This window comes from Melopsittacus undulatus, chromosome 4 (assembly GCF_012275295.1).
Source record: "Melopsittacus undulatus isolate bMelUnd1 chromosome 4, bMelUnd1.mat.Z, whole genome shotgun sequence".
NCBI classification, from domain to species: Eukaryota; Metazoa; Chordata; class Aves; order Psittaciformes; family Psittaculidae; genus Melopsittacus; species Melopsittacus undulatus.
The window spans coordinates 28323524-28351026 of record NC_047530.1 but is presented as its reverse complement, the minus strand read 5'-3'; the positions used below and the strand labels follow the sequence as shown (position 1 = coordinate 28351026).

The following is a 27503-nucleotide window of genomic DNA, read 5'->3' as shown; positions in this document are numbered from 1 at the left end:
TTCTTCCCATGCCGGAAGCGCGACGGTTCCGGCGCGGTGGCCGGGCGGCGATGGCAGTGGGCCGGCAGTGGTGCGGTGGGCCGTCGGGGCTCTTCGTCTCCCGGTGTGGCGGCGCGGGCTGAGGGGAGCGGGCCGCCTGCCGCCGCCCTCCCGCTCCCTTCTCCGCTGGAGGAAGGTAAGGGGCTGCTGGTGTCGGGGAAGGAGCCGCTTGCGGCGGAGCGCAGCTTGATGGGGCGCTTGTTCAGCGCTGGCGGGGTGCTGAGAGCCGCGGGCGTTGCCAGCTGCCAGTTTGCGCGGCCTGTTGAGGGAGAAGAGCCCGGGAACAGATGCGGAATGCGGCCGGACAGCTGCGCTAACCACCGCGGGTGCCTTCGGGAGCTGCGAGTGAAAACACGGTCTCGAAACGATAAATCAGAAAACTCTTTAAGTGTTGTCTCTGTCTGTTTCGGTGTAATGTAGAGCTAAGGCTCCTCTTCTGGCTCCTAGCAAGGGCAGGACAAAAACCAGCTAATGTTTGCATTCTTAAACCTACTGCAGTTTTAACAGTGTGCCTTTCAACATTCCTTTTGAAGACTTATTTTCTCTGAAGGCAGCTGCATGTTAGCCATCTTCAAAATGCCCAGCTACGGCAAAGAGCAGGAAATGATTTAGCTGTTGGATAAACATGGACTCCAGTGTTTTAAGTTTTTATCCAGTGAGTTAACAGCTTCTTAGGCAATTTTTTCCGGTTGTACTACTAAAATATTAACTCGGGGTATAAAACAGAAGGATTCTGTTATATAGAAGGAAAAGCTAAGCAACAGCTGCCCCAGATGTCAGTAATGTGTTGTGGGTATTTAGTGTCACTGTTTGATTCTCTTAGCCACCATAGACACAGCAGTGTGAGGGCCAGAACAACTGCTCCAGAGCTACCCCGATCAGATTCTGCCAGGTCAGTATTGAGGATGACCTTCAGATTTGGGAAACCAGGAGGCCTTTTCAAGATTGCTAACCGAACAGATCAGTCTAGCCTTAGGAAAGGGAGTTTAGAAAGGTGCAGTGATTTTTATTTAATTAATTGTGGTAAACTCTTTCATACTTCTACTTGTACTCTGATATATTTTCTTAAAACAGTACTGCATAAATTGATTTTACCTCTTGTAAAAAAAAAATAAAATCCCAGCAGTCTGAATGCATGTTTGTTAGGAAAACTTTCATCGGCTGCAGTGAAGCAATTGTTCACCCTGCCGTGCCCAGGGCTATTTTAAGGGAAGGTGGTGATGACTTCTTGATATATGAGTGGAGGCACTTCAGTTAGTGTGTTTGTAACTGATTTGAAGTGTGTTTCAAGTCATTTAGACCCATACAGCCAGCCAGAGATCTTAAAGCAGCTAAAACTGAGCCCAGTAGCATCTCTGGTGCTTTGATAATTTGTGCTTCATCTTGACTTGTGTCTGGTTTGTTCTGCATAGTGTCAGTCCTCCAGAAGACATACTGCGACTGACCACACAGAGCAGAAGTACAGTTAGGTGCAAGTAATACGCTTACAGTATCTTTATGTGTGCAGATGAGTACAAATACAGACCTTTAGTACATGTTCAAATTGAAAACATCCTTTTATGTGGTTCCATAGGTGGGCACTCAGCTAGAGCTTAATAAAACTGGATGTTGCTACGCTGCAAACAAGCAGCAATGCCCCTGCTACTGGCTGGCTAACAGCATGTTTGTGTAGCAGATGTCAAAGAACTTTACAAACTTTTTGTATTTATAGAAAGTCTTATTATTACCACCCTGCAGCTAGAATCACTGTGGGCAGATGGGGTGAGTAACTTACCCAATTCATGGCTTCTGTTTTTTTCACTCAGTGCTTAACTTTAGCCTGGTGTATTTGTAGCTAGCAGGCCCTAAAGTAGCCAGAGCCATAGATGGAGCATTATGTGTAATTACTGTTAGTCTGTTGCTCACATAGCACTATGACTTTCTCTGATGTAGAGAGAACTCAGGTCTTCAGAAATGGATGTGTGTGCTGTTTCATTAATATGTAATGAAGAGTTGTAAAAAATTAACTTGTGAAAACTAAGCCTCATCTGTGTCCCTTCTTTCTCCAACCTATACTGAATGTTTGTGACCTTTTGTTCCAGGTGCAGAGCATGGAGAATGATGAACTTCCGCCAGAGGATGGGATGGATTGGTGTGGGGTTGTACTTGTTAGCAAGTGCTGCAGCTTTTTATTACGTCTTTGAAATCAATGAGACTTACAACAAACTAGCACTGGAGCACATTCAGCAACACCCCAAGGAACCACAGGAAGGAACCACATGGATGCACTCCTTAAAAGTACGACTGCTATCCTTGCCTTTTTGGCTGTGGACTATAATATTTTTAATACCATATTTACAGATGTTCTTGTTCCTCTATTCCTGTACAAGAGCTGACCCCAAAACTGTTGGGTATTGCATCATTCCTATCTGCTTGGCTGTTATTTGCAATCGCCATCAAACATTTGTGAAGGCCTCTAATCAAATCAGTAGATTACAACTGATTGACACTTAGTTCAATTTCTAGTTTCCGTAGCTGTTTTGAAGCAGTTGCATATGCCTGATCTAATCACAAGACTGAAGTTCTGAGTGAACGCTGAAAAGATCCTTTTCTTTCATATTGTTAAGTAATGAAGAGAGTGACTGTTTTCTATTTAAAAAAAAATAGCTACAGAGGTTTTTAAATATGGGTCTGTTGGTATGGCCAGAGTGGGACACCCTATGTGACACTTGATGGAAGTATTCCTCGTTTTGCCTTAATGATGCAAAATTGCAACACTCCATCTGAAACGTCCTGTGGGAAATAAGTTTCTGGTCTATGACTTTACTCCTCTTAGCAAAAAAGTGATTTCCTATGTTTTCTCTTGGAGTAAAATCAATGAAAAGATACTTCTTTTGTGATAAATGTAAAAGAAACATAATCAGAATATGATTATAAAGGCTGCACTTAACACAATCACAATTCTTTGATTTTATTTTTTTTTAAGTAATATCTACATCAGTGCTGGTTTTTAATGATTTTTTTTAATAAGTTTAGATATAAATACAGGAAGCAAAGAATAAAGTCTGTGCAAACCTTTGAGGGGAAAAAGGTGCTTTTTTGTTTTTCCTGTGGTAGCAGACTTTTTTCAGTAACCACAACAGTGCCATGTTGTAGTAGGTAGGCAGTGAGGATTGGCATAGGCCTGAAGCTTGGTGCTTTAATCTCTTTCCCTATGATGTCAAAAGCAGCTTATGCTGATATTTGCTATAGTCTGCACAAAACTTCATTTGTGTTTCTTTCTCCTATCTATAGAAATCTCCTTTGATAAAATTCCAAAATGATTGGAATTTACTACAATACTAATTTCACTCCAGACATGGTGGAAAACTCTGTTCTGGGAGCACTGATGTACTAGGAAAAACTCTGAATTTGGAAAGGTTAACTGGTTTTAGGTTGTGGGGATGCTACAAACAGGTTGTAGGACAGGTAATCATGTTTCTTTCAGAAATTTGAAGAAGTAAGACCTTCTCCTTCTTGCAATGAATGCAGATTTCTTCAGTCATACTGAAGTTTCACCAAGATTTCTTATCATAGTTTCAAACTATTTTTCAGTGCTATTTTGGCACAGCATTTGATTCGAGCTACTGGATTGTGTATCTTGAACAATCTTGAACCTGTTCTTCTTATCCTTATTTGTTTCTTAGAATAACTAGATTTTTGAGCCAGCCGTATGGAAGTAATCTTCCAAATGTGAAAACAGTGCAAAACATACTCTTCAAAAGCAGTAGGTGCAAAACAATTATGAACTAAACTCAACTATAATTTCAATTCTGTGTGATTGTCTGTACCTAATCATGAACAAGTGCTAATCCATTTCTGACTAAGGGTACCCTGGAGGATAATACCAGCCTTCTCTTACTTTGGAAAGAGAACACTATTTTCAATGTTGCTGTGTTTAAGCATGGTAGTTACACCACCTTAAACTTTGTTTGCATTTGGAGGTATTTTGAGACACTGGTTTCAAACCCCAGCATTGGTGCTAGGACCTCAAAACAATGTAGTCTTTACAAGAAGGTTTTAAGTTCTAAGTGCATTATGAAAAGGAGGAAGCTGCCATCTTAATATGATGAAGTAAGAATAAACTCTGACTTATAGTATCTTTGGGAGTCAGAGCTTTTAAGTTGTGTTGTTTCCTAACTTTAAAAATCACCATCCTATTTATAAAATAAAAACTTTTCAATGTTTATAAACAAGTCTGTTAATGCCCATAGATATCAGTGGCTTTATTTTTTGTTGTTACTTATGTTTGTTGCAAGATAGCAGTGCTGGCAGTCAGCTGCTGTAGCTTACTCTTCTGTCCTTCCCTCAGTGTGTATGTTCAGTTGATCTGTTTTCATTGCCTTTTTATGCTCTGTGCCCTAATTACTTGTCTGTAATTACTTGTGTGGGGGTGGCTGGATGAAACTGAATCCTGTTGTCATTTTTCTACCTTTGTGTGACAAGGAGGTACCACTGGCTGGACTATGTTTTTAACTCGATGCTGTAAGTTTTAAACTCAGCAGTTGTCCTAAGAATAATGTTAGAGGAAGCATCAAAAATAGAAAATGATAGGAAGAAGTGCCTAAGTTTCTGTTGTGCAAGCACGTGGCCTTTAGTAAATTTGTCAGTGTGCCTCGTGATGACCCAAGCTGGCTGGATGTGGAGCATGTGCTGGGTGCAGGGGTGGCTTACAGAACGGAGGCTTGTGTTTGTAGACTTTCCCATTAGAAGCCTGGTTTTGGATTAAAGCTGCTGACAAGCATGAACTTTACAATTACGGAATGACAGTCTAATTCAAGCAAATGCTATGTCTCTGAGGATTTGAGCTTGAGGTGGAAAGCAGTAATGGACTTAGTATAACCTGTCAACCTGGTGCATAGGAATAACGGACAATAGAAGAGGAAAGCTAGCTCTGATGGTGCTTCCAGCATTTTTGGCACCAAGCAGAATATGAGCAGGTGGTGTCTTACCCACGAAGTAAAGACTAAGATCTAATTATTAAATGGTTTTTCACTGTAGCTTTCTTTTAAAAGAAGTAGTGAAATAACTAAGCTTGATCAGTTAGGGTTTGTTGCTTAGACCAGAGGTTTTCAGTCCCTGATGTGCCAGTGGACTTTTTACACAAAGTTTCTATATAAAGACTGCAAATTCATGCCTAATGTTACATGTTGCTTTGTAGCCTCCCACAGTTCACCCTACTGTTCAGGACTGTGGTTGGGAGCGGGATGACACATTATTCCCAAGATGTAGCTCTACAAGCAGTTTCCAAAGCTGCAGAACAGAGCTCATAAAAGATGTCTGCACTTTAAGTACAGGCTGCTTGAAGGAGCTCTTTTGATACATTTATCAGGCTTTTTTTTTTTTATACTGTGCTGCCTTTGCCGTTTTGATAAGCCACTTCCTTTAATGCTACTTCCTTCGATAAATTATCTACCCTAAAACACTTTAAGCATTTTATCAGTTTAAGATTTTGCAGCCTGACAAGTGATGAGGATTAATTTATGTAATTTTCTCTCATCCCAGGTCCTCAGCAAGAAAACCTCCATAGTCTTCAGAGTTGGTCTTTTCTCCTAAGTTATGCCTCTGTCATATCTACTAACAGAATAATGGGTGTGTGAACTTCTTAAGAATATGTAAAGAAGTAAAAATATGTATACTATGTGCTCCAACACACCCCTACCCCTTCCAAAGAAACCCAGGCAATTCTGTACTCATAAAAATTCATTATTTACTCTGATACTTTGTCCTCCATACATAAGACTTGCTCAGTTTCTATAATATATAAACAAACTGCCAGCAGAACATATAAACATGAAGAAAGCTTTTCATACTATTAAACCAGTCCGTAAATTTCTGCTAGAGAAGCCTCTTGGGCTCCAGTAAGCTCTATGGAGGGGCTGCTTAGAACATTTTATGCCTGTTCACAGAAGTATGCACTGAACAAACTGGGAATTGAAGTAACATATGTAAAGCATTAACAACTTTCCCCTTGCAAGAAGCATCTGTTAGGGGAGGCTTCAACCACCCAGATATTTGTTGGAGGGATAACACAGCCCAGTGGACAGACAAGGAAATTCCTACAGATCATTTAAGATAATATTTGTTAAAAGTGGTGGAGGAGCCAACAAGGAAGGATGTGTTGCTAGACCTTGTACTTGCAAACCAAGAAGGACAGGTTGAATGCATAAAGGTTGGGGCAGCCTTGGCTATAGTGATCATGAGATGGTGGAACTCAGGATCCTGCATGGGGGAAGCAAAAGGGCAAGCAGCACTACAACCCTAAACTTCTGGAGAGCCAACTTAGGTTCTTCAAGACCTACTTAGTAGAATGCTATAGGCCTAGAAGAGAAGGGAGGCAAAGATACCTCATCAGTATTTAAGCACCACTTCCTCCAGGCCCAATTCCAGTGTACTCACATGATGAAAAAATCAAGGGAAGGGGCCAGGAGACCTGCAGGGATGAGCAGGAGCTCCCAGTAGTTCTGCCTTTGCGGGGGGGCGGGGGGGGGGGGGTGGACTAGATGATCTCCAGAGGTTCCTTCTAAGCCTAATGATTGTGACATTCCACATGCTGCATTATCATCAGAAGAATGAGTTACCTTAGCAGAGGGATTGGGTGATGCTGATTTACACAGGCAAGAGCAGTTACATATAATGTACTCATAGGTGTGATTTGAGTATTTATACTTTCTCCCTCTCTAAATAAACTACAGCAAACAGTATAGATTATGAGAGTTCTGCATGGGCAGAACACTGAGCTGTGTTGTTCACTTTATTTGACTTAGTAACTGAGCCTAAAAATTTGCTTGGATAAAAGATGTAAGAAAATACATAAACATAACCGCTGCATAAAAAGGAAAACTCAAATATTTTGAGAAAATAGGCTTAGGGCAGACAGCTGGGTTTGAACTGTGGAATGTTAACAACTTTTAAGGTCACACTGACTTGCCTGGCTGTCACGAAAACTCAAGATTTTTTTGAGACCAAGATTCCCAACTCTTTCAATCCACTATATATGGCCTTTTCCAGGAAAATTCTTCACTGATGGGTGACTAGAATAAACGTTTTTGGTGATAAGCAAAAGTAATCTTCCACCATAGGGCTGCTCAGGAATGGACAGAGTCTTCCAGCTGTTCTTTAATTCTGAATACTGTAGTGGTCTTAATACTGCTTTCTCTCCATACAAATTAAAAGTTGTGCTGTACCACTTTAAGATCATGGCTGACAAAATAACTCACTCCCGATTTTACTATATAAGAGTTTATTTTAAGTCGCATGAATAAATACAATGACTTAGAAAACGTCGTTAAAAATGTAGCAGTCAGAAAACTTGTGACAAGTTTTGTATTTGTCGACTGGTCTACCACAAATTCTTCTCAACATCAGCTCCCTGCAAGCAACACGCTGCTGGCACCAAGGTGCGTAAGAAAACTTACGGCCTCCGTGTTAAAACAGCGTCGGGACCGACGTTTCACTTTCCGAACAGGAGCAAAAGCACCGCAGGCTTCCACCTGGCCCTGCCCGGACACTCTCCCACCCGGTGCAGCTAGAATGTCTCCCTCCAGCCCTGACCCCTGCACCCAGTGCCGTCACCATGGCTGCTGAACCCTCGTCCGCTTTGGAGGTGGGTCGTCGGCGTTTGCTTTCGTGTCGATATTGTTTTCGCCTTCATCATCCTCCTCCTCTTCCTGCTCATCGTCGTCGTCATCCTCGGCGTCACCTGAGGGGATTCAATAGGGCGCGGATGAGCGGTGGGGGGCGCAGGGGGCGACCCGGGGGCAGCGGAGCCTTCAAGCTGCGCTCCCGCCCGCTCCCCGCCCCCACTCACGGCGCGGCCTGCCGCCACCCGCCGCCTCTCTCTCGGCCTGCACCAGGGGCGCCAACAGCTCCACCACCCGCTCCCGCAGCTCGGCCAGGCTCTGCCGCAGCCCGCGCAGCTGCCCGGCCTGGCCCTGCTCCGCCGGGCGCGGCAGCGGCACCCGCACCGACCGCGTCTCTCCGTCGCGGCCCCTCAGCTCCGCCACCAGCTCCATCCTGCCGCCCGGAAGCGCGGGCGACCCCCGCGTCTGGCTCCGCCCCGCTCACAAGTCACGTGCTCGCCAGCCGCGCTATCGAGCCTCACCGCTCTCTTTGATCACGTGAGGCCCGCGGTTCCGCTTCCGCTGTGGCGCCCCCTGGTGCCTCGGCCGCGTGTTTCCCGCCTCATCTCGCTCTCGGCCTCGCGTCCCGGCGATGGAAGCGGCGGCCCCGGAGGGCGCGGATCCGGGGAGCGGCGGTGCGGAGGAGCCGGTGGTGTCCCTGGCCGAGGTGCTGGCCGAGAACGAGGAGCTCGAGAAGGAGGCGCGGGCCGTGCTCGGAGGCAGCGACCACGAGCGCTGCAGCTACTCCCAGGTGGGGGCGGGGTCGCGCGGGGCGGGGCAGGGGGCGGGGCCGCCCCGGGGCAGGGACCCCCACCCCTCCGGGGCAGGAGTCCCCCAGCGGTCTCTGTATCTCGTGTCGGTGTTGTCCCGTAGGGAGCCGTGAAGCGGCAGGCGCTGTACGCCTGCAGCACCTGCACGCCGCCCGGCGGGGAGCCGGCGGGGATCTGCCTGGCCTGCAGCTACGAGTGCCATGGCTCACACCGCCTCTTCGAGCTCTACACCAAGAGGTACCAAGGGGCGGGGGCGCGGGCCGGCGGGGGGAAGCGCGCTGCGGCTCCAGCCCCCTCATCCGCCCGCCCGTGGGCAGCTCCCCACCGAGCCGGCTCCTCAGGGCCGGGAAGGCGGAGCGGTGTGCGCCCATCCTCCGGTGTCCTGCCCCTCCGGACCCGGGGTGCGGGGTGAGCTGAGCTGGCTGGGGGATTTCACCAGGACCACCTCCACTCTCTGGTGTGCTCCGGTGAGGTAGGGCAACTCGTACATAGTACACCGCTCTCAGCAAAGCTGCACTGGCAACTGAGGCCAGGTCACCGAGGTACCCACCTTCCCCTTCTCTTGGCACACCAGCCCTGATTAAGTGAGAGCTTAGGGTGTCTGCGTAGGAGACAAGAGCTTATTCGCCGGCATGGATCCAGTTTTTGGAAATGAAGCAGTTCAGGCTTCTGTTCCACCGGCACTCGTGACTGTGTTTTTAAGAGTGACAGTTGCAGCACCCAGGGTTAGCTCTGTACCATTGTGGCCTCCCAGCCAAGCACTGCTGTCGGTGATGGTCTTAGCTGAGAGATCTGTTGAGAACGCCTTGTGAGAGGGTAAGGCCACTTCTGACTGATGCTGTTGTACTGCAAGAATGTTTTTATGTCCTCTAATAAACTGCTGGGAATCTTTATGAACACAAAACCTGATGCGTTTTCTGTTAATAAACACACCTGAAACACTGTGCTTTTCTTTCCAGGAACTTCCGCTGTGACTGTGGAAACAGCAAGTTCAAAAATCTGCAGTGCAAGTTACTGCCAGTAAGTGCAGATAGGGGTTTTGTACACACAGAATTGAAATGGCAGTACTGGGAGGTTGGTGCCTTGCCTCAGCCAGTACTGATGCACATGGTGCCTCTGCTTTTTCCAGCAAGTTAAACAAGGTGGGAGTATTACAGCATAAGATAAAACTGTTGAGAGACCAAAGGGAAATGTGAGGAGAGAGGAAAGAAAACATTTGGTAGTTGTCATCTATGAATGCAGCAGTTTCTTCTATGGTCAGTGTAACGCCGGAAACGTGTTGTGGTGCCTGCACTAATACATCTCATTGGCTTTAAGCTGGCTTCAGGGGAAGCTTTTAGGTGTAATTTTGCTGTTGTGTTAAAGAAATTCAAGCTTCTTCTGTTGCCAAAGGGACAGTTCCTCCCCTTATTCATGGTGGCTTTAGTGCTGTAATCTTTTTTTGTTTGGTTGTCACCAGAGCCCACTGATGGGGTAGTTTTTTACTGCATTAAGCCTTCTGTGCTTTCATTTCATTTGGGCATTTTGGACTTGTCAAGTAGTTGATAATACTGTGAAAAACAGCAACAGGAAGCTGCTTGGCTTGCTCGCAGCGGTGCTCCCTGGATAATAACAGTCCAAATGTGGAAACAGCCAGTGGTTTTGTGTATGCCCATTTTGTTCTGGCAGAACTGGGCTGTATCCAGAGCTAGTCAGCACAGGGCTATAGCCCAGTGATCCCTACAGAGACACCTGTGATGATTTTAAGATGTTACTGCTTCTAATTCGAGTCAGTGAAATGGATCATGTGATTGTTCCTCCTCCTTCAGTACAGTACAGAATCAATTGTACTGGTTAAGTGACCTTCAGCATCCACCTGTTTATGTGTCTGACTTCACGGGTGCCAAGTGCTGACATCCCCTGTCCTGTCTTTGTCACAATAGTGGTAGAAAGTGTTTTGTAGTAACATCATAAATGGTCACAGCTCTTTCTGGAGGGGCCAGTGGTAGCTTTAGGCTGCAACCACATGCAGTTCTGAAGTCCTCTGGCTGCAGCTGTTTTAGCTGGGGGGGTTGTTTGTTCATTTGCTTGTTTTTTAAATGGAATTACCTGTAATTGAGTTTCATTCAGCATATTTTGTAATTTAGATAATTCTTTCCTATAGAATGAGGTTTGTATCACACAAATTTAGTGGAAGCTCAGTGGTAAGATTAAGGAGAGTCAGGTTTGGATCACAATCTGGGTGTTAAAAAAATGGAGGGCAAGGTGCACAATAAATCTACAGTTGTTGCTATAATGCAGCAGATAGGCATAGCTGGTGATCAGAACTCTTACATCATTCTGGATTAGCAGTAGTTTAACAAACACCACAGTTGCCATTCATTACAAAGGTGAAGAGACTGGTTTTCCTTTTGAACTTCAGAATTCCCTGCGTGCCCTCTCTGCTGCTCACTTTATAGCCTAGGTGTGTGGATAGTAACTTTCTTTTAGGATCTTCAAGCTGATGAGTATAATTATTACTTTTAGGAATTAAAGTGCAACAGAAATGTTTGTTTGGGGGTTTATTTCTAGATTTTCAGTCTTGTTTTTCACTGCATTGTTTACTGAGTTTTTTTTTTCCTTCTAGGAAAAGGGCAAGGTGAATGCAGGAAATAAGTATAATGACAATTTCTATGGATTATACTGTATTTGTAAAAGACCTTATCCTGATCCTGAAGATGAGGTAAGAAATGCAATAGCCGATAGTGATCATATATCTATAGATGGTATTTATACGAAGTATTGTGCAAAGGTTCATCGCTGAGCTGCTTTACAAGAAGAACCCACTTCAAGGAATCTTATGTTCCATATTGCTCTTGGTTGTCATATATACAGTAATTATCAGGGTGTTTTTTAATGGTAAAACATGTTTATGCCTTAAAGATAGATGAGGACAAACCATCATTTAGAGAAAATGCTGCAGTTCTCTCTGCTTTTCTCTCTATAGAGAATCCTCTATATGGAGTTCCCTTAGGGGGTTCTCATCATCTTAAGGAATGTGGCAGGAGCCCAGTAAATACATTACACATGTTAGGAGAAACCATAATCTGCTTCCTTGTGTCTACAACAGTGCTCTGACAAGGCTTCTAGGATAGGGAGAGTCTGTCCTGTAGTTATGGTAGTCACAACAGTTTTTGTCCATCTGAAGTATTAAAATATACCACTTGGTTTGCACATGCACACTTTCGTTTGCAGTCGTAGAAATCGGGTGTTTTAAAGAATAAGGAAGGAGCAAGTCCTATAAATACAAAAAGTGTTTTACAAACTCAGCTCTCTGAAGTTCAGAGATAACTAAACATTTCTAAAGAAATAATTAATAATTGTTTCCTGACAGAGCAGTTTGTGTTGTACTACGTTGTGGCCAGTTAAGTTAGGACTCCGGTGTTCCTCTATAAACCTGATGACATGATGGGTATCAGTATCTTTCTTTTGCTAAGCTGCCTGTTAATGCATTCCTCTTTACAGGAAGAAAGATGCCAACAGTGTATGAACTTTTATCAGCTCTTTTGTGAGAATGTCATGCTCTAAAAGGAAAACAAGTTTTGTAATAGTAACACATGGGAATTTCCACAGTCTTGTAAACAACAAATTACATATGCTGTTGAAGTTCAGGGCAGCAAACTGACTAATGAAGCAGTTAACTACTTATTAATGGCAGCTCCCTGTGGATAGGTGAAGAGGGAAGTGCAATTCACTTGAGCAGGTTTTGTATAATACTGTCATTTGAGGCTTGTGAAAGACTCTAGAAGTTGCTATTAATGCTAATAATATGACCGTTCATCTAGATTCCAGATGAGATGATCCAGTGCATAGTCTGTGAAGACTGGTTCCATGGAAGGGTAAGGAAACTGCAAGTAGCAGAATTGCCATTGCATAGGAATAAGTTAGTGTCAGTTAAGTTTGTACTGTTATTCTTATTTTAAAAGGTTTGCTTTAGTTCTCAAAAGATTATTACAGAAGTTCGGTGGTATTTCTTTTCATCCTATGCAAAGGAATATTGAAAGTTTAATCTTGTGTTGTTGTCCTCTCCAGTCCGAAAAATCCTTTTTGAGTTTTTTGGAAGGGTTCTTCCTCTTTGATGGTTACTGCTGCAAAATAAAGTAACAACTTTGTAACTGTCTCTTTAACTAGAAAATTCTAATCAGTGCAGTTGGTGAGCAAAAGATTCTTACTGAGGCACATTATTATCAAATACCTAAACAGTTCTTCATGCAAAAGACTGCTTTTTAAACTGTAATTCCTTTAAGTAGCAAGGAAAAACTGCTGTTCGTTCATGATTACAGACTTTGGAGAAATCTTTTAAAAGCAGCTCAGCACTTCAGTGAGTGCCCTACTTAATGTGCGAGCATTAAGGATTCAGCCTTATGCCTTGAAGGGCAGGGGTGAAGTTCTGTTTGAAGTTGCAGGATCAAAGAATTATAAAAAAGAAAAGATGATTGGCTTCAATGATGGGTTTTGTAGTTAAACTGTAGGATTCTTTTGTGTAAATGTGTGTATGGTGAATATTATGCTGTTCACTGTGAGCTTTGAAGAATGCTTTTCGAAAGAAACCCACTAAGCACTTTTAATTGCCTAAATATTTCTCACCAGTTTATGGAGAGTTTTGGGACCTAATTCTTCCCAAGTGCATTACGTGACCAATATGAAGACTTAAAATCTCTTGCACATAAGGAAGCAATTATAAAAAGTTATGTAAGAGTTCACATGTGCAGTATGCAAGAGGTATCTTCACCTGTCCTGTGTTTAGGACAGTGTAGAATATTGTTTAGCAATTAAATAGGACTGAGATTTCTGAATGTATAGAAGGCATAAAAGAGTGTAGACAAAGGCATAATTATTTCACTTTTTCCTTGGAATTTTTATCAGCTCTTTTCAGTCCTTAAATTATACTACTAATCGTTGTAGTTAGCAGGAGTGTATGACTGTGGTGAAACCGTGACAGCAGTTGATGGTGGACTTTCTCTAAGCCTAGAATTGAGTGCTAATTTGCAGCAAATGTTTCACTGCTACATCCTTGTTTCATTTTGACAGCATCTTGGTGCAGTTCCCCCTGAAAGTGGAGACTTCCATGAAATGGTATGCCAAGCCTGCATGAATCACTGTGGTTTCCTCTGGGCTTATGCATCACAGTTAGCAGGTAAAGAAAATTGAGATATTAGCCAATATTTGGTTAGCATGTATTTGTCATATGTGATTACTGTTTAAGTGGTTGGAGAAATTATACTCGATCTATTGGACAGTCACCTTCAGCAGTGGAACATGCAGAACTACACAGACTGTTCTGTGTTTCTCATTCCTAAATCTTAGTTCTGTGGTGCTCACTCATTTATTTTATCAAAGATGTGCTAGCACATAGATAGCTGAAGATTTAGTACTTGTCTTAGTGAACTTAATTTCAAAAATGGATCAAAGAATTGAAGAGTCATCTTAAGGGGAGCAGTGAGACAAACAGCTGAGCATAAGAGGCTCTGAGCAGCAAAGAATAACTGACAAGTGACCTGGAATGAATGTGTAAAACCTTAATCTGGGTAGAGCTGGGACACGTTCCCTGCAAGCCTCTGTCTGCTATGTGGTCTCTGCAGGATCAGAAAGGTAGATGACTTGATTTCTGTGGAAAGAGCTGGTTTCACATGGTCTGCTAAATTTTGCTTATATCAACTGATAAATGATCTCTTATGTACCAGAAATTTCAATGTCAGTTTTAAGGATTCCAAGATGCCCTACCTGAAGTTCTATTCCCTCTAATGTAAATATAGTACAGAATGGGGATTTTGGTTTGGTTTAGTTTTTCTGTTTCTAACCAGCTATATCACAGGGCACACATTTGAATGGCCATCAAAAGAAAAACTTGTTTTAAATAAGGAAGGGATTGGTTTAGTTAACCTGTCATGGAGTTTTTGAGGTGTGTGTCTGGAGGAAATGAAGGACTCTGACACAGAGTCAGCAAAATATATGTGACAGCTACTGAACCAGCAATAACTATCAAGGGGCATCAAGACAGGCAAGCATCTTAGTACGAAACTATCTCAAACTGTCCCTCTCCTACCACACAGATTTTGTGAAGCAGAGTATTTTAGCAGTCCGAGAGGTGAAGACAGCTGGTAAAAGAGGGAGCAGTTTCTTTGTCTACCTAGGTCACTGTGTCTTTGGGCAGCTGTAGAGTACATCCAGGACCCTGCAGTGTATCAGCTGACCTAGGTGCTCTTTGGCACTGCAGTGTAAAGCAGAAAGAACGTCTGTGATAGCCAGTGTGTTGTCTGGCACAGTATTCTCACTTACATGGGTATGTGTCTTCCAGTTCCTCCTTTGACCAAAGTGAACTCCCTTGAAGGTGAAGGGGTTTTCCTGAAGGTTAAGGAGAGTGAAGAGCAGAAAAAAGAAATAAAAAAAGAAAGTGGAGTGGAACACCAGGAAATGAAGGAAGAAAAGCAAACAGAACAGTTTAATGAGCCTTCCACTAGCTTTGGGTCTGCCTGTCCAGAGGTAAAATGTACCTTCTTTTCTGTCCTGTTAATTTTCATACTGATGGTAGCTGAGGCAAAGCCCACCTCCTTCTGTACAGGTTCAGTGAACAGCTAAAAGCTTTCAGTCTGTCTCCATGTTCCTCTTCAGTCACTGCCACTTTAAACGTGTGGTCTCTGTGGATCACAGTATAGGCTGTGGAGCACCATTGTAGAAATGGCTGACGGGGGCATAGTGTCTGTTTGCCAGTAGGTCAGATCCATCCCTTCCTGTCAGTCACCTGGCCTTTACACTGAGGCACTTGCTGAGTTTGTTCTAATATATGGATATTATGCTTTGTAGCTGCATTTGCATGATAGCGTGGCTCTGATTTTTTTAAAAACATTTATTGCTATTGCAGTAAATTTCTGCAGAAATTTCCAGCGGAAACTGCTAGAACCACATCAGAATCCTTATGTGGATGGAATGGTAATGTAGGTTGTTTAGAAAAATAAATGTCTGAGACAAAAGAAGAATCTTGCATAAGGAAAAACACATGTTGGAAAGAATGGAGTGTATTGGAACCGATGGTGCAGAGCAGTAAACACCCATTTCAATTCAGGTGGTCACTAAGAGCGAGGAGCCGGTCTGCAAGCTGAAGGAACTCCAGAGCAAGCCATTTGTAAAAAAAGACAGTGCCACCTTTTGGCCACTGAACTGGAGAAGCAAACTGTGCACCTGTGAAGACTGCTTGGTATGTATCCTGTCTTCATTATGGTCACTGGTGTGGGGTAGGCAGGGAGGACCTCCCAGAGAATCTTTATCTACAAGAGAAGCTTGTAGAAAAAATCTGTGTAAGTATTCTTACTCTGCATATAAATACCTACCCTCCCCTCCATCCCACGTAAACAAACATGCTGAATCTGTCAGATTTAATACAGCATGAATGAGCTTCTATCTGTTTCTATGTTCTTTGCTGCTTAAATCCAGTATTGCTTTGGAAATTGTGATGGAGAGATGCCTGAAATGCTGGATACAAAATTTACATTCTTTTTATTGTTATTATTTGTGATACTAAACACAAAAAGGATTGGGGAGAGCATCTCCATCTCAGACCTTTTGTAACATATAAATAAATTTGACTTTATTCTCCAGAAAATGTATTCAGAGCTTGAAGTGCAGTTCCTGACAGATGAATGTGACACTGTCTTGGCTTATGAAAATAAAGGTACCAGTGACCAAGAAACAGAGAGGAGAGATCCTTTAATGGACACCCTTAACAGCATGAACAGAGTTCAGCAAGTAGAACTCATTTGTGGTAAATACAACTTCATTTTTAGAATTTGCCTTGAAACTTTAACTGAACAGGTTCCCGTAAGGATTAATATTGGGTCTTGCAGTGTGATGTCAAGCTGGTTTTGAAGTAACGCATAGAAGACTGTATGACAGATGGCACTTCAGTCAGAATTCGTCTAGAGACATTTGTTCTCTCTGGCCTGTTGTTACAACTTTAACTTACATTGAGGAACTAGTTGGTATGCGAACTTTTCCCCTATTTAACATTTTTAGATACTGTGTCAATAGTAATTTCTTGTAACATGAATATTTAAACATTAATTTATCTTTCTGCTCTCTGGCTTATTTATCTTACCCTGTTCTGTTTGGCAATCTCCTGTTGCCTGGGGGAGTGCCAGGCAGTGTGCCACTGGGGCGCAGTGTGCTCCCTGGCAGCTCTGCCCAGAGTATATTGACAAGGCAGTGCTGAGGTCCTTTATAACTAGAGCAGTTTCCCTCTTCTGAGTGAGGAGTTTGCACTCTGGCAAGGGTAGTTGTTCAGTTCTGAGTTACAGGCAAGGACATCCCACCGCAACCCATATGTGCTGTAGCCATGGGAAGTTGAGAGCAGGGGCAGTCTTGATTGATTGGACTGATTCACTCAGTGAACTTGTGCACATTTCTCTGAAGTTCAACCTGAACAGGAACTCAGAATGCATAGCCTGGCCTGATAAATCGTTAGGCTTCTCATATTTATCTAGACTTGCCTTTCTTATTGTTTATAATCCAGCTCAAACTTGAGTTGTCTCAAGTAAATGTAATAAGAACAAAGTCTTCTTGAGCCAGTGTTAAACTAAAGCTGGGCATCTTCTTGTTTTTAATTTCCCTTGCCTTTGCTCCTCCACCCAGAATACAATGATCTGAAGACAGAACTGACAGACTATCTCAGGAGATTCGCCGATGAGGGAACGGTAAGATATAGGTTGCAGAATTTGTTTGCCAGAACCTGTGCTGTAGTACTGCTGTGGGGTGGGTGCTGGATACTAGGATACTATGGGAATTTTTTTCTGTCTGTTGGAGTAGCTGGCACTGCAGTAGAAACAAGAAATCCCTGATTCCATGCGAATTTACAGTTGTATTTCCTTAAAGACATTGTAACAGGGACTTCACAGAAATCTGTCTAAGAAGTACTGAGAGCACTTCTTAATTTAAATGTAACTGTGTTGCTGTACGAAAAGCATTGAGGAAAAAACTCTGAGGTTGAATTTAAACCCTTAGAAGAATAAGGACTGACTAAATACTGGCAAACAGACTTCTCAGTTGTTTTCCTGGAGGAGTTTGCATGCTATTATTAACCAGCGCATGCATTTTGTTGGCTTATTTCCTGAATTGCCATTCTTAGTTACATTGTTCTGAGTCTGAAAGTGAGCTCCTAAAAAGCTTGCTTTGTGTTAGTTTTTCTGGCAATAAAAGCGAGTGGTCAAAGCCATTAAAAAGTACCATCAGGAGCTTTGCTCCATGTGCTTGCTCTGCCTTTGGGGAGCGTGTTCCTCTGTGTTTTCTTACCGTGGAATTTGGACATTACTAGCCTTCTTTGGGTAGAACAGGAAAGCTGCTTTGTGAGCTGTAAAAGAGGGGATTTGGGATACCTGCTTTTATGCATGTGGGGGTAGGGAGGGAAATGGGTCATTTAATTGAATCCGTGTAGCACAACTTGGGTTTCATGCTGCTTCCCATAGGTGGTTAAAAGAGAAGACATTCAGCACTTCTTTGAAGAGTTTCAGTCACGGAAAAGACAACGGACTAACAGGATGCAGTACTACTGTAGTTAGACTGAGAGGGTTTGAGTCTGAAAGGACAACTGGGCAAACAATATTCATTGGCAAACAGCAGCGGCATCTTCAATATTTGACTTCTCATCAAAATCCGACTGTCCAGGAAATGTCTTCATTTTGTCTCTTCTTTATTTGTAGCAACTGAAGTGTGATCCTAACAGGTACATTATTGCATTTATAGGGATTTCAGAGTCCTGATGGACTTTGCATTCCTGTGAAAGCTGGCTGTGTCCTTCAAGGGTGGGTGGCTTGTTCCAGGAACAGCATCCCACTGTTTTTCCCTTCTGCCTTTCACTTGTTTTACTGTTAGTGCCTATTGCTGTGCATGGTACTAAACCCCTGTGGGGTCTGCCTGCCCTCCTGTGCAGTGCAGGGCGGATGCTTTCACTGTGCTTTGCAAGACTGGAGTGCTTTTCTAACGTACTTTAAATGGCTCTGTATCATCTCTCCAGGTGTAGTAACTGTCCAAGTGTCCCTGAACAAAGGAAGTGTCTGTTCACAGTTCCCTGAAGGGCAGAGAAGGCAACCCCCTATTACAACTATGGGGTGAAATTGCATTCTAACATGGGGGTCACATAGAATGGTTTGGGTTGGAAGGGACCTTAAAGCTCATTTAGTTCTAATCCCTGCCATGGGCAGCGACACCTTCCACTAAACCAGGTTGCTCAAAGCCCCGTCCAACTGGCGTTGAACACTGCCAGGGATGGGGCAGGTGACCTACCCAGCACTGTGCTGCTGCAGGCTTGCTGTCTGCTGCAGAGGTGCTCCCAAGGCAGGTGAAAGATGAGAAATCACAGATTAGGCTTGATGCAACAAAATGCTGTCTGCTTTTATAAATTCAGAAAATTTGTTTCATTGTAGAGTGATGTACAATTAATATTGTACAGTGATGTTTTACATGCAGAGCGGATTGGCACATGAACATTATTGACACAGTAGACTGTAAACAGTCTCTAGGAAGAGGTACCAAATTACAAATTATGCATTGGGAGGGGGTTGTTTTAGGACTTAAAATGTGCTTTCATTTAAAAAATTCGCCTACTGCCAATTATGCCACCTCATAAATGGCCATAAAGACACTGCAGCATCCTGGCATTTTGCTGCAGTATAAATTGTGTGATCTTTTTATAATCACTGTGATACTCCTGGAACAGATGTTTCACTGACTTTTAAGAATCTACTTAGCTGCAATTAAATAGTGACTTTTTATAAGTTTGGAGCCTAATGTAGTTTTTAGTTTCCTTTACCCACAAACCCCAAAACATACATTAAGAAAGTTCTACTTTTTAACTTCTGCTTTATGTAGTTTGAGGATTTCCTTACCATGGGGTACTGTTCTGCTTCCATGTTAATGACTTTTGAGAGGAAAAGCCAGATCTTTATCTATCATTTTCCCTACTGTTTCTGACCACTTTATTTACAAAAGCTAGTTCTAGCCTAGGGCTGCAGTTCATGGGTTGGTTTCATGCAAAATGACTAATTGCTTTTCAGTTTAACTCTGGGTATTGTACATGCTTTTTTTTGTAGCAGCTGTTAGGGAATTGTAACTGCATATCTAACTACAGTATCTCAAAATTAAATAACTGTTTGGTCGCTACTGTCTTGTTTTGTTGAAGAGCTGCTGTAGTGTTGTTCCCACCCAAGCCCGGGGCAGTGCAGCAAGGAGCTGTTAGCTGTGTGGCCAAGATGCACCTCAGGGGCAGAGTCCAGCCCAGTGTTCCTAGACATTTGCCTGTGACACAAGGTTAAGTTCTGAGCAAGATTAAAAGCAGAACAGGATGAGATTTCCTCCTTGTGGCTGTTCTCAGCATGGCCTTGATTAAAGGGTTGGGGGAAGAAAATGCTTTGAGGCAAGTGCTGTCCTGTGAGCCACCTCTGGAAACCCTCAGTTCTCCAAGCGGTGCTGTCCTCCCCCAGCATATACCAAGTCACAGCAGCTACCAGGGTGCATGTCAACAGGAGAGGGAGGCCCAGTCTCAGTACACACTGTACTTGAGCAGCCACAGCAGTGGTGCACAGAGGAAGGTTGTTAACCCAACCATGTAATTTGCACAAAGCAGAGTTAGAGAGGCTGCAGTGGCACACCCAGGGCAGCACCCACAGTGGGCATCTACAGTCACTGAGCTGGGTGTACCTGAAGTGCACCTAGTTCCTCACACCTCCCCCCCCACCCCCCATGGCGAAGAGGTGACCTCTCTTCTGTACAGGTAGCAGGCCCAAAAGAACACTTCTGGAAAATGAACAGGAAGTCTGTAACAATTAATGTTACATTTGGCCACTTTACAAGTTGCTCCTCAATGTTACCTTCCTGGATGTGGCAACAGAGGTGTCAGTAATTACCATGTAAGCCCATACAAGTAGTCTCTCTCCCCATCCCATTTCCCGTCAGGACAGAAGGCAGCTGTTTTGCTGTTGTACATCACAGTGAGACTGGTCAACGCTTTCTGGGGCTAGACGACACACTTCTGAACTCATCGTGTCCCTGAAGTAGCGAAGCACTTGTTTCTGTGCATGGTGTAATGAGTGTTCAGCTGAGGCAGGGCAAGTGCTGCCCAAGAGAACATGGGGTACCTAATGAGTGTCTGTGCCTGGCTACGCTGCTGAGAAAATAAACACTTCCTGGATCAAGGGCTAAGCCTCACAGCCCTGACTGCATGGAACCCTTTGCCTTTAATAGCAAACAGTCTCAACCAATAAAGCTCTAGCCAGGACACACTGAACTATGTCACCAAGCAGCTTAATAAGCTGCTTGAAGTGGTTTGTGTCATAGATCCTTGCTGCTCAGAGCACTGTTGTGCAGTTTCTGCCCCAGAAAGAACAACAAACCTTGCCACTTTTAAGGTCCCTGCCTGCTGGAGAGCACCTACAGCTCATTTGTACTGAACCACTCTTTGCTCCAGCATCAGTCACAGCATGGCACATTTGGATCAGCCCGGCAGCCAGCACGGAGGCAGCCGGTGGTAACAGACCATGGGAAGAAGTTGCACAGGCACATTCTATACAAGCCATTTATTTGAAACGCCAACTATACGTAGGATAAAGTCAGTGTTGCATGCTTCTCAGCAACAGTAGAAAAATAGAACCAGTGAAAACCTTTTTACAACTGTAATGGTACTCAAAAGAGAAATGTATTGTTTTACAATGCATCACACAAGACTCGAATTCAAGTTTGGAGGTACCTAAATAAAAATACTATATTTTTTAAAAAACACTATGTACAATTGAAGCGTAAACAAGTTTTACAAAGTACTGGTTATGCAGGTTGTAGAAAAAACACTTGCATAGGACATGAAGTCAGTTTAAGAAAGTTTTCTGAGCCTTTAGCATTGAAGGCACTTGACTTTATACCAGTAACAACACAAGGACAGGAAACAAAACCGGAACGCTGCCGAAGGCTGGGCTGCCTTCTGGCAGTACAGGCAACTACAGAGACCCAACACGGCTTTACAATTTCCCCTCCTGCTGTTCCCCATGCTCTGCAGAGCTCAGCACCCCTCTACCATAGAAACAAGTAAATGTTAGAAGGAAGAACAGTGCCTCAAACAGCATGAGTATGCCTTCCAAATAAACACCCAAATCCCAGCCCTCCTCCCCCAAACCCAAACCAAAGAAACCCCCAAGACAAACATTTGGGACATTCCAGGACCAAAACCCAAGGCTTACAGGTACAGGTGGCCACAGCCTTAACTTTCAGAGATGAAACTCCTAAGAACAGGAAAAATACAACAAGGAACTGCCAATCAACATAGCAGTTATTAATACACAGCTACAGTAACTCCATGGAACAACAAAACATTTAAAAGGAAGAATCTGTTTCAGGAATTAAGTTATTCACCCATATATTAAGGAAACGAGGAGGGGGTCAGGGAAAGGGCAATAAGAAGTTTTTGCATGTTGCTCACTAAATGAAAGTCTGAGCTTGCTCTTTAACAGAACAAGGAGCATGAGTCTTCCTCATGCAAGAAAACTTAATGTTCATACCTCTATCCTCAAGCAAAACTAGTCAGTAATCTGTTATTCCATCAAATTTACAGGAGGAAAAGATGTTAACTTCCAGCCTAACCAGAAAGTGCTTCATGTAAACAAGGAGCTTCTGCACCAAAGTTTCAGTAGGCAGAGAACAAGTAATAGCAGGTAGTACAGGTACGTGGGTTCTGCGAGCAAGATGCAGTACAAACACTAACTTCTAAATAATACTTCCATGAAGAATGAAGATGGGCTCTCTCCCCTCCCCCTGCATGTCCAACTAAGCAGGGAATCCTACGCTGGAGTACAAGAATACACTTCCAGTAATTGGACAAATCCTTCTTTTCCACTTTGAATCAGCTGCCACCTTCTTCCCAACTCAAAATACACAAGTGAAAACACAGATTGTCTACATAGCCTGATTGTCTCTGGGGCCTCAGAAGGACTTGTCTTTTGTTTCACAACTACTTTTAAACACCTTATTCTCTTTTTAATACTGTCAGCTTCTGAGACATCAGAAGCCATTGGTATTCTACAATGCAGACATGTCCCCCCAGGGGCAATTCTTACCAGCTCAGTCCAAAGCCAAAGCATTTCATGATTTCTCTCAAGCCACAACCTCAAAACTCAGTCTTCATCAGCCACATCCCCACAGATTTCAAGCTGAGAAGTTACCTCTGTAGATTTCAGCCCCACCTCTGCCGAGGCACACAGTGCCACATCCAACTATGGCAGCTACAATAGGTTTCTCTAAGTACCTCTACCAGTTTAGGTAAAAATAAACTAGGAATAGGAAGTTTGCTGAGGACAGGTATGACTTTTTAGCAATTAAGATGCCAACATACATCTGGCACAACTGCAGCGACTATAGGGTTTGTGTGTGATGGAAGTTAATGCTTCTAGTGCTGGCAAGGATGAGACCCAAGCACCAGTCAGAGCTATGCAGCTGGACAGCACTGGGCTCAAATCTGCAGAAGAAACCCAGCGAACCTCATCCCCTCACCTGCAGCAGCACTGTCTCCCCACAGACACCTCCTGCATTTAACCACGCTGCAGTCCCATGCATATACCACATGTTGGCAAATGAGGCCAGGACCACCAAGCATCCCCAGTGTGTGCAAACCCAACAGATTGAAAAGGCGCTGAGAGGGGAAAAAACAACCCAACCAGAACAGAAAAAACGCATCTCCCCTCACCCGCCAGACACAGCACCTGCGCACTTCAGCTATGTCCTCCTCAAACCACACACACGTCCTGTGGCTGATCTCAAAAGATGCCTCTGCAAAGCTCTTGGAGGAGGCCTGCAGCTGCATCACCAGAGACATTAGGATCTATTGGGTCAAACCCCTATTCTCATTTATCTAGAAGCTATTTGGTAGTGTGAAAATGCAGTATTTCAGTAACACTGTGTTGTTACCAGGCCTCACACTTGAACAAAACAGGTTAGGTTAAGAATCTGCCATCAACTACAACCAAAACCACAGTTGCAACAAGACTTCTGTTTAAATAGTATTAAGCATTTTGAACTGCAGGAAACAACCTAACCTTGAAGTAGGCTGTAGGTCAAACCTGGGATTAAAGTTTTCTACTACTGGGAAAATTTTCATTATAGAAACTGCACTAAAAAAAACAAACCCTAGCAGGCCATTACCACTAATCACTACACTGCAGTGGCACCAGATCCCTATCCTACATGCAACGAATCTGTGGTAAAACTACACAGTAAGTATCAAGGATGCACTTAATTATAACCGTTACACCCAGAGCACTGCTCAACCCCAACCTATGGCAGGGAGCCAGCCCAGATCACTCTCATTCCCTCTTCATACCATGTTAAAAGATGAACCTCATTTCTGTGCTTCAAAAAATCAAAGTCAGGAAATGGGAATGTAATTTAAGAGCACTAAAACTTTGCATGTTTCATTATGCTAGAGCACTTGCTCTTCACTTTGATTTTGCTCACAGAACAGCTATGATTAAGAAGTCAGCAACACTTCATATCAGGTAAGAACACTGAACCACATCACTAAGAGTGAAGCCCTTTGTTAATCACAGGCAGCAGGAAGCAAGGCAACAAGCAGCTACCTTGGTACCTCTGTGGAAAAGGGAACCCTCTCACTCAGAGGGTCACTGCTTAGGCAACAGCAAAGGCTGTATGCCTCATCTTCCTGACACTCAAGGAGTCAGCATGAATCCTCCGCTCCGGTCTTCACTTACCCCCACGTATGAGTAGCTGGAAGAACAAGTTATTACTATCGCTTTTTACAGTACTTCTGGATTCATTTCTGCATGGGCAAATGAACAATTCTGGTCTAGTAAGTGTTTCTGGGTGATCATGGAGTTCCCCATGGTCACAACCGAAACAGAAAGCAAATGGAATCAGGCTGTCAGATCCCACTTAATTTCACTGGAATCTGGACTCCATAATCCCAAAGCTCTTAAAAACCCCAAAGTAACTCTTGAAATGAGCTGCCAGAACTTTCCAAACAAAACCTTAGACTAGGTTCTTGCCATAGTGGTAAAAATCAGGATTATTTCAGATCTAAACAAACAAATGAAGAAATCTAACTGAAAATGGAGTATTTTGATGTGCTGTTCTTTGGAATTCCTATAATTAAAAAATAAACACATTGTTACTATCTCATAAGAAAATACATTTCATCATGTGCAACCCAATGCACATCGGGAATTGGCAGGTGAGAAGGAAAATGCAAAAGTATGAAAATACAGTCCTTTAAACGTGACAATAAAGTTTAACATATTAGTACAAAACCAATACACTAAAATAGATGTACAGGTGCAAAAGGCTACCAGGTTGTACAAAAAAGGTACCAGCTCTTTTTTTTTCCCCCTAAAAGGCTGAAATTTGCTCAAAAAAAGAAATTCCCACAAAATGAAACCAGAAGCAGCATTAAACCCAGACTGATAACATGCCCTCTCTAAAGCAATGGTATGTACAAAAGAAGTGAGTGAAGCTGAATTTATCTGCTGGCGTGACTGAACTTGTCTGACAGAAGTCAGGCCAGAAGTTGCAAAGAATGGGATGTTTACAACTCTTAGGCACAGAGAAATAGTGGAGGTTGCTTTCACAGGGCAGACTTTTTATACAGGAAGTCTGGTTTGCTTGGAGACCTCCTTCCTCGGCTTACTGCATCTTCCCTTTCCAGATCTGTGTTCCTCTGTGCTCCATGTTCCAATGGCTCATCATCTGCCAGTCTCCTGCTGGGTCTCTCTTCTTGCCCATCAGAGGCATATGTGGAGAGCGGAGGTCTGCTGGAGGTTAGCCCATAGGTTAGGTCGGTTTCCATCTTTGTTCTTCCCCTGATGTGAACTGGGCCATTACCAGCACTTTCCTGGGTAGCCAACGCCAAGTCCAGTCGCTGGGGAGGCTGCTCTAAGACATCGAGGTGTATTGGCTCATTCTTTTGTCTATGCTGATGCCCATCTTGGGAGACCACATATTCCTTCCGAGAATCCTCTTGCTTTTTAGGAGATATCTGGGAGGGTAGGTAGGCTGATTTTAAGCCACTTGGTGATGCCTTATTGTGGCTGTACAAATCTGGGCCAAAATATATGCCTTGTGAAGGTGAAGGACTGTGCCTGTTGGGTGCTGGAGTAGAGGGTCTGCATGCAGCATTAGAGAAGTCATAGAAGTCAGGATATTCCTGCTGATTTTCTCGGGCATCTATTTTTTGCTCTATTGCATGTTTCTTCCTCGAGGTGGGCATGTGTCTGTTCTGAATACATGAAATGTGCTGGGATGGACTGGGCCCCACCTCTGTAACCGTCTGGCTTATCTCCGTGTCAACTGTGAGCTCTGGTAATCTTCTGTCTTTTAGAGACATTGCTGACACACCCATTGCAATATCTGGCATCAGTTCATTTAGCAAGGGCTGAGTACACTGGAAAAGAGAAGAAATTGGTTCATGGAAAAACAGCAAAAGCTAAACATAAACTGTTATTTAGGACTGTTTCATAATTCAGAATGGCATTTCCTAATCTACCTTCACCTAGACCAACTGCAAGTTTCCTGCACTGTTTAAAGAACACATGTATCCTCTAGCCTTCACCTTCCTGCTAGCTTAAGGCATCTTCTTTCCTTCCTGAAGCTGCCACAATAGTAGTTTGTGTGGCAAATATGCGGGAAATGACACCATGCTGTCAAACTCTCAAGAGGTAAACCCTGTTTTAAACCACTTGCCATTATCAAACTAAACAAGGTAGAACTTAACACACGGTTTGTTACAGTAGAGTTCTAGTGCAGGAAAGCCATGAAACGTATGTCATTGGTATAGATGCAACCCCCCTTCCTGCATTTCCTGTTTTAAGAGAAGTTAACTGAAGGTACATGCACATGAGTGTATGACAGCTTTGCGGCATGGGGCTGCTCAGGGCATTAGTTCAGTGCTGACTAGATCCACACAGTGCCTGGAAGCTGTGGCAGGGCATTCTGCTCACCTATACCTGGAAGCAGCCCTGCAGCAAGACAAGCATATTGCGGTCTTCGCAACAGAAGAGTTAAAGTTCTCACTTGCATTTATAATTTCTGTTGACAGTAAGTTTAGGAATCAATGATTACCAGTACCTCAGAACACAAAAGTATCACCCATGTTAAGACTATGCTTCTCTTTGCATTTCTATAGAAACATTCTATCAGAAACATTTCCATTGTGAAAGAGATTGCTACACAGTTTCCTTAGTGAAATCAGTATCAAGAGACACACATTAGGAAACCCACCCTTGAACAAACAACATCAAACAATTCTCATTTGAACTTAAGTATTTTTATCCTAAAATACAAAAGGTGTGCAATATATTTAGCACAATTGCTAAACAGAAAAAAAAATCATAGAATCATAGAATAGTTAGGATTGGAAAGGACCTTAAGATCATCTAGTTCCAACCCCGCTGCCATGGGCAGAGACACCTCACACTAAACCATATCACACAAGGCTTCATCCAACCTGGTCTTGAACACTGCCAGGGATGGAGCATTCACTACCTCCCTGGGCAAACCCATTCCAGTACCTCACCACCCTTACAGTAAAGAATTTCTTCCTTATATCCAGTCTAAACCTCTGCTGTTTAAGTTTCAACCCATTACCCCTTGTCCTATCACTACAGTCCCTAATGAATAGTCCCTCCCCAGCATCCCTGTAGGCCCCCTTCAGATACTGGAAGGCTGCTATGAGGTCTCCACGCAGCCTTCTCTTCTCCAGGCTGAAGAGCCCCAACTTTCTCAGCCTGTCTTCATGTGGGAGGTGCTCCAGTCCCCTGATCGTCCTCGTGGCCCTCCTCTGGACTTGTTCTAACAGTTCCATGTCCTTTTCATGTTGAGGAAACCAGAACTGAACACAATACTCCAAGTGAGGGCTCACGAGAGCTGAGTAGAGTGGCAGGATCACCTCCTTTGACCTTCTGGTCACATTCCTCTTGATGCAGCCCAGGATACAGTTGGCTTTCTGGGCTGTGAGTACACACTGCTGGCTCATGTTCATTTTCTCATTGACTAACACCCC

At 43.6% G+C, this 27503-nt stretch overlaps 4 protein-coding genes across 5 annotated transcripts in view; 2 read left to right on the top strand and 2 right to left on the bottom strand.

The window, feature by feature from the left end:
- Positions 1–5776, top strand: LYSET (lysosomal enzyme trafficking factor). The gene is made up of 2 exons (XM_031049438.2): positions 1–175; positions 2121–5776. The coding sequence occupies exon 2, from the start codon at positions 2137–2139 to the stop codon at positions 2530–2532; it is 396 nt and encodes a 131-aa protein (XP_030905298.1). The 5' UTR covers positions 1–175; positions 2121–2136; the 3' UTR covers positions 2533–5776.
- Positions 5777–7283: 1507 nt separating this feature from the next.
- GON7 (GON7 subunit of KEOPS complex) lies at positions 7284–8129 on the bottom strand. The gene is made up of 2 exons (XM_005149650.3): positions 7868–8129; positions 7284–7759 (listed from the first exon to the last, which is right to left on the bottom strand). The coding sequence occupies exons 1-2, from the start codon at positions 8070–8072 to the stop codon at positions 7629–7631; spliced, it is 336 nt and encodes a 111-aa protein (XP_005149707.1). The 5' UTR covers positions 8073–8129; the 3' UTR covers positions 7284–7628.
- A 54-nt stretch (positions 8130–8183) lies between these two features.
- UBR7 (ubiquitin protein ligase E3 component n-recognin 7) lies at positions 8184–19615 on the top strand. The gene is made up of 11 exons (XM_005149651.3): positions 8184–8430; positions 8553–8686; positions 9409–9469; positions 11055–11150; positions 12253–12306; positions 13499–13604; positions 14766–14950; positions 15531–15662; positions 16064–16226; positions 17093–17154; positions 17923–19615. The coding sequence occupies exons 1-11, from the start codon at positions 8272–8274 to the stop codon at positions 18013–18015; spliced, it is 1245 nt and encodes a 414-aa protein (XP_005149708.1). The 5' UTR covers positions 8184–8271; the 3' UTR covers positions 18016–19615.
- Positions 19616–21008: 1393 nt separating this feature from the next.
- The window catches only part of BTBD7 (BTB domain containing 7), a 59544-nt gene continuing 53049 nt past the window's right edge, over positions 21009–27503 (bottom strand). For both annotated transcript variants that reach the window (XM_013129178.3, XM_005149517.4), the window contains one exon: positions 21009–25886. In XM_013129178.3, the coding sequence (XP_012984632.1) occupies positions 25071–25886 (816 nt within the window). In that variant the 3' untranslated portion in view covers positions 21009–25070. The remainder of the gene's footprint in view (positions 25887–27503) is intronic.

What these genes read in the sequence shown, in the direction of transcription:
- GON7 (XM_005149650.3), bottom strand. Translation starts at nt 8,072, where the DNA reads ATGGAGCTGGTGGCGGAGCTGAGGGGCCGCGACGGAGAGACGCGGTCG. An exon ending in GGGTGGCGGCAGGCCGCGCC is followed by an intron (nt 7,760 to 7,867) that starts GTGAGTGGGGGC and finishes GAATCCCCTCAG; the next exon opens with GTGACGCCGAGGATGACGAC.
- UBR7 (XM_005149651.3), top strand. Translation starts at nt 8,272, where the DNA reads ATGGAAGCGGCGGCCCCGGAGGGCGCGGATCCGGGGAGCGGCGGTGCG. An exon ending in TTCGAGCTCTACACCAAGAG is followed by an intron (nt 8,687 to 9,408) that starts GTACCAAGGGGC and finishes TTTTCTTTCCAG; the next exon opens with GAACTTCCGCTGTGACTGTG. An exon ending in TTGGGTCTGCCTGTCCAGAG is followed by an intron (nt 14,951 to 15,530) that starts GTAAAATGTACC and finishes ATTTCAATTCAG; the next exon opens with GTGGTCACTAAGAGCGAGGA.
- LYSET (XM_031049438.2), top strand. Translation starts at nt 2,137, where the DNA reads ATGATGAACTTCCGCCAGAGGATGGGATGGATTGGTGTGGGGTTGTAC.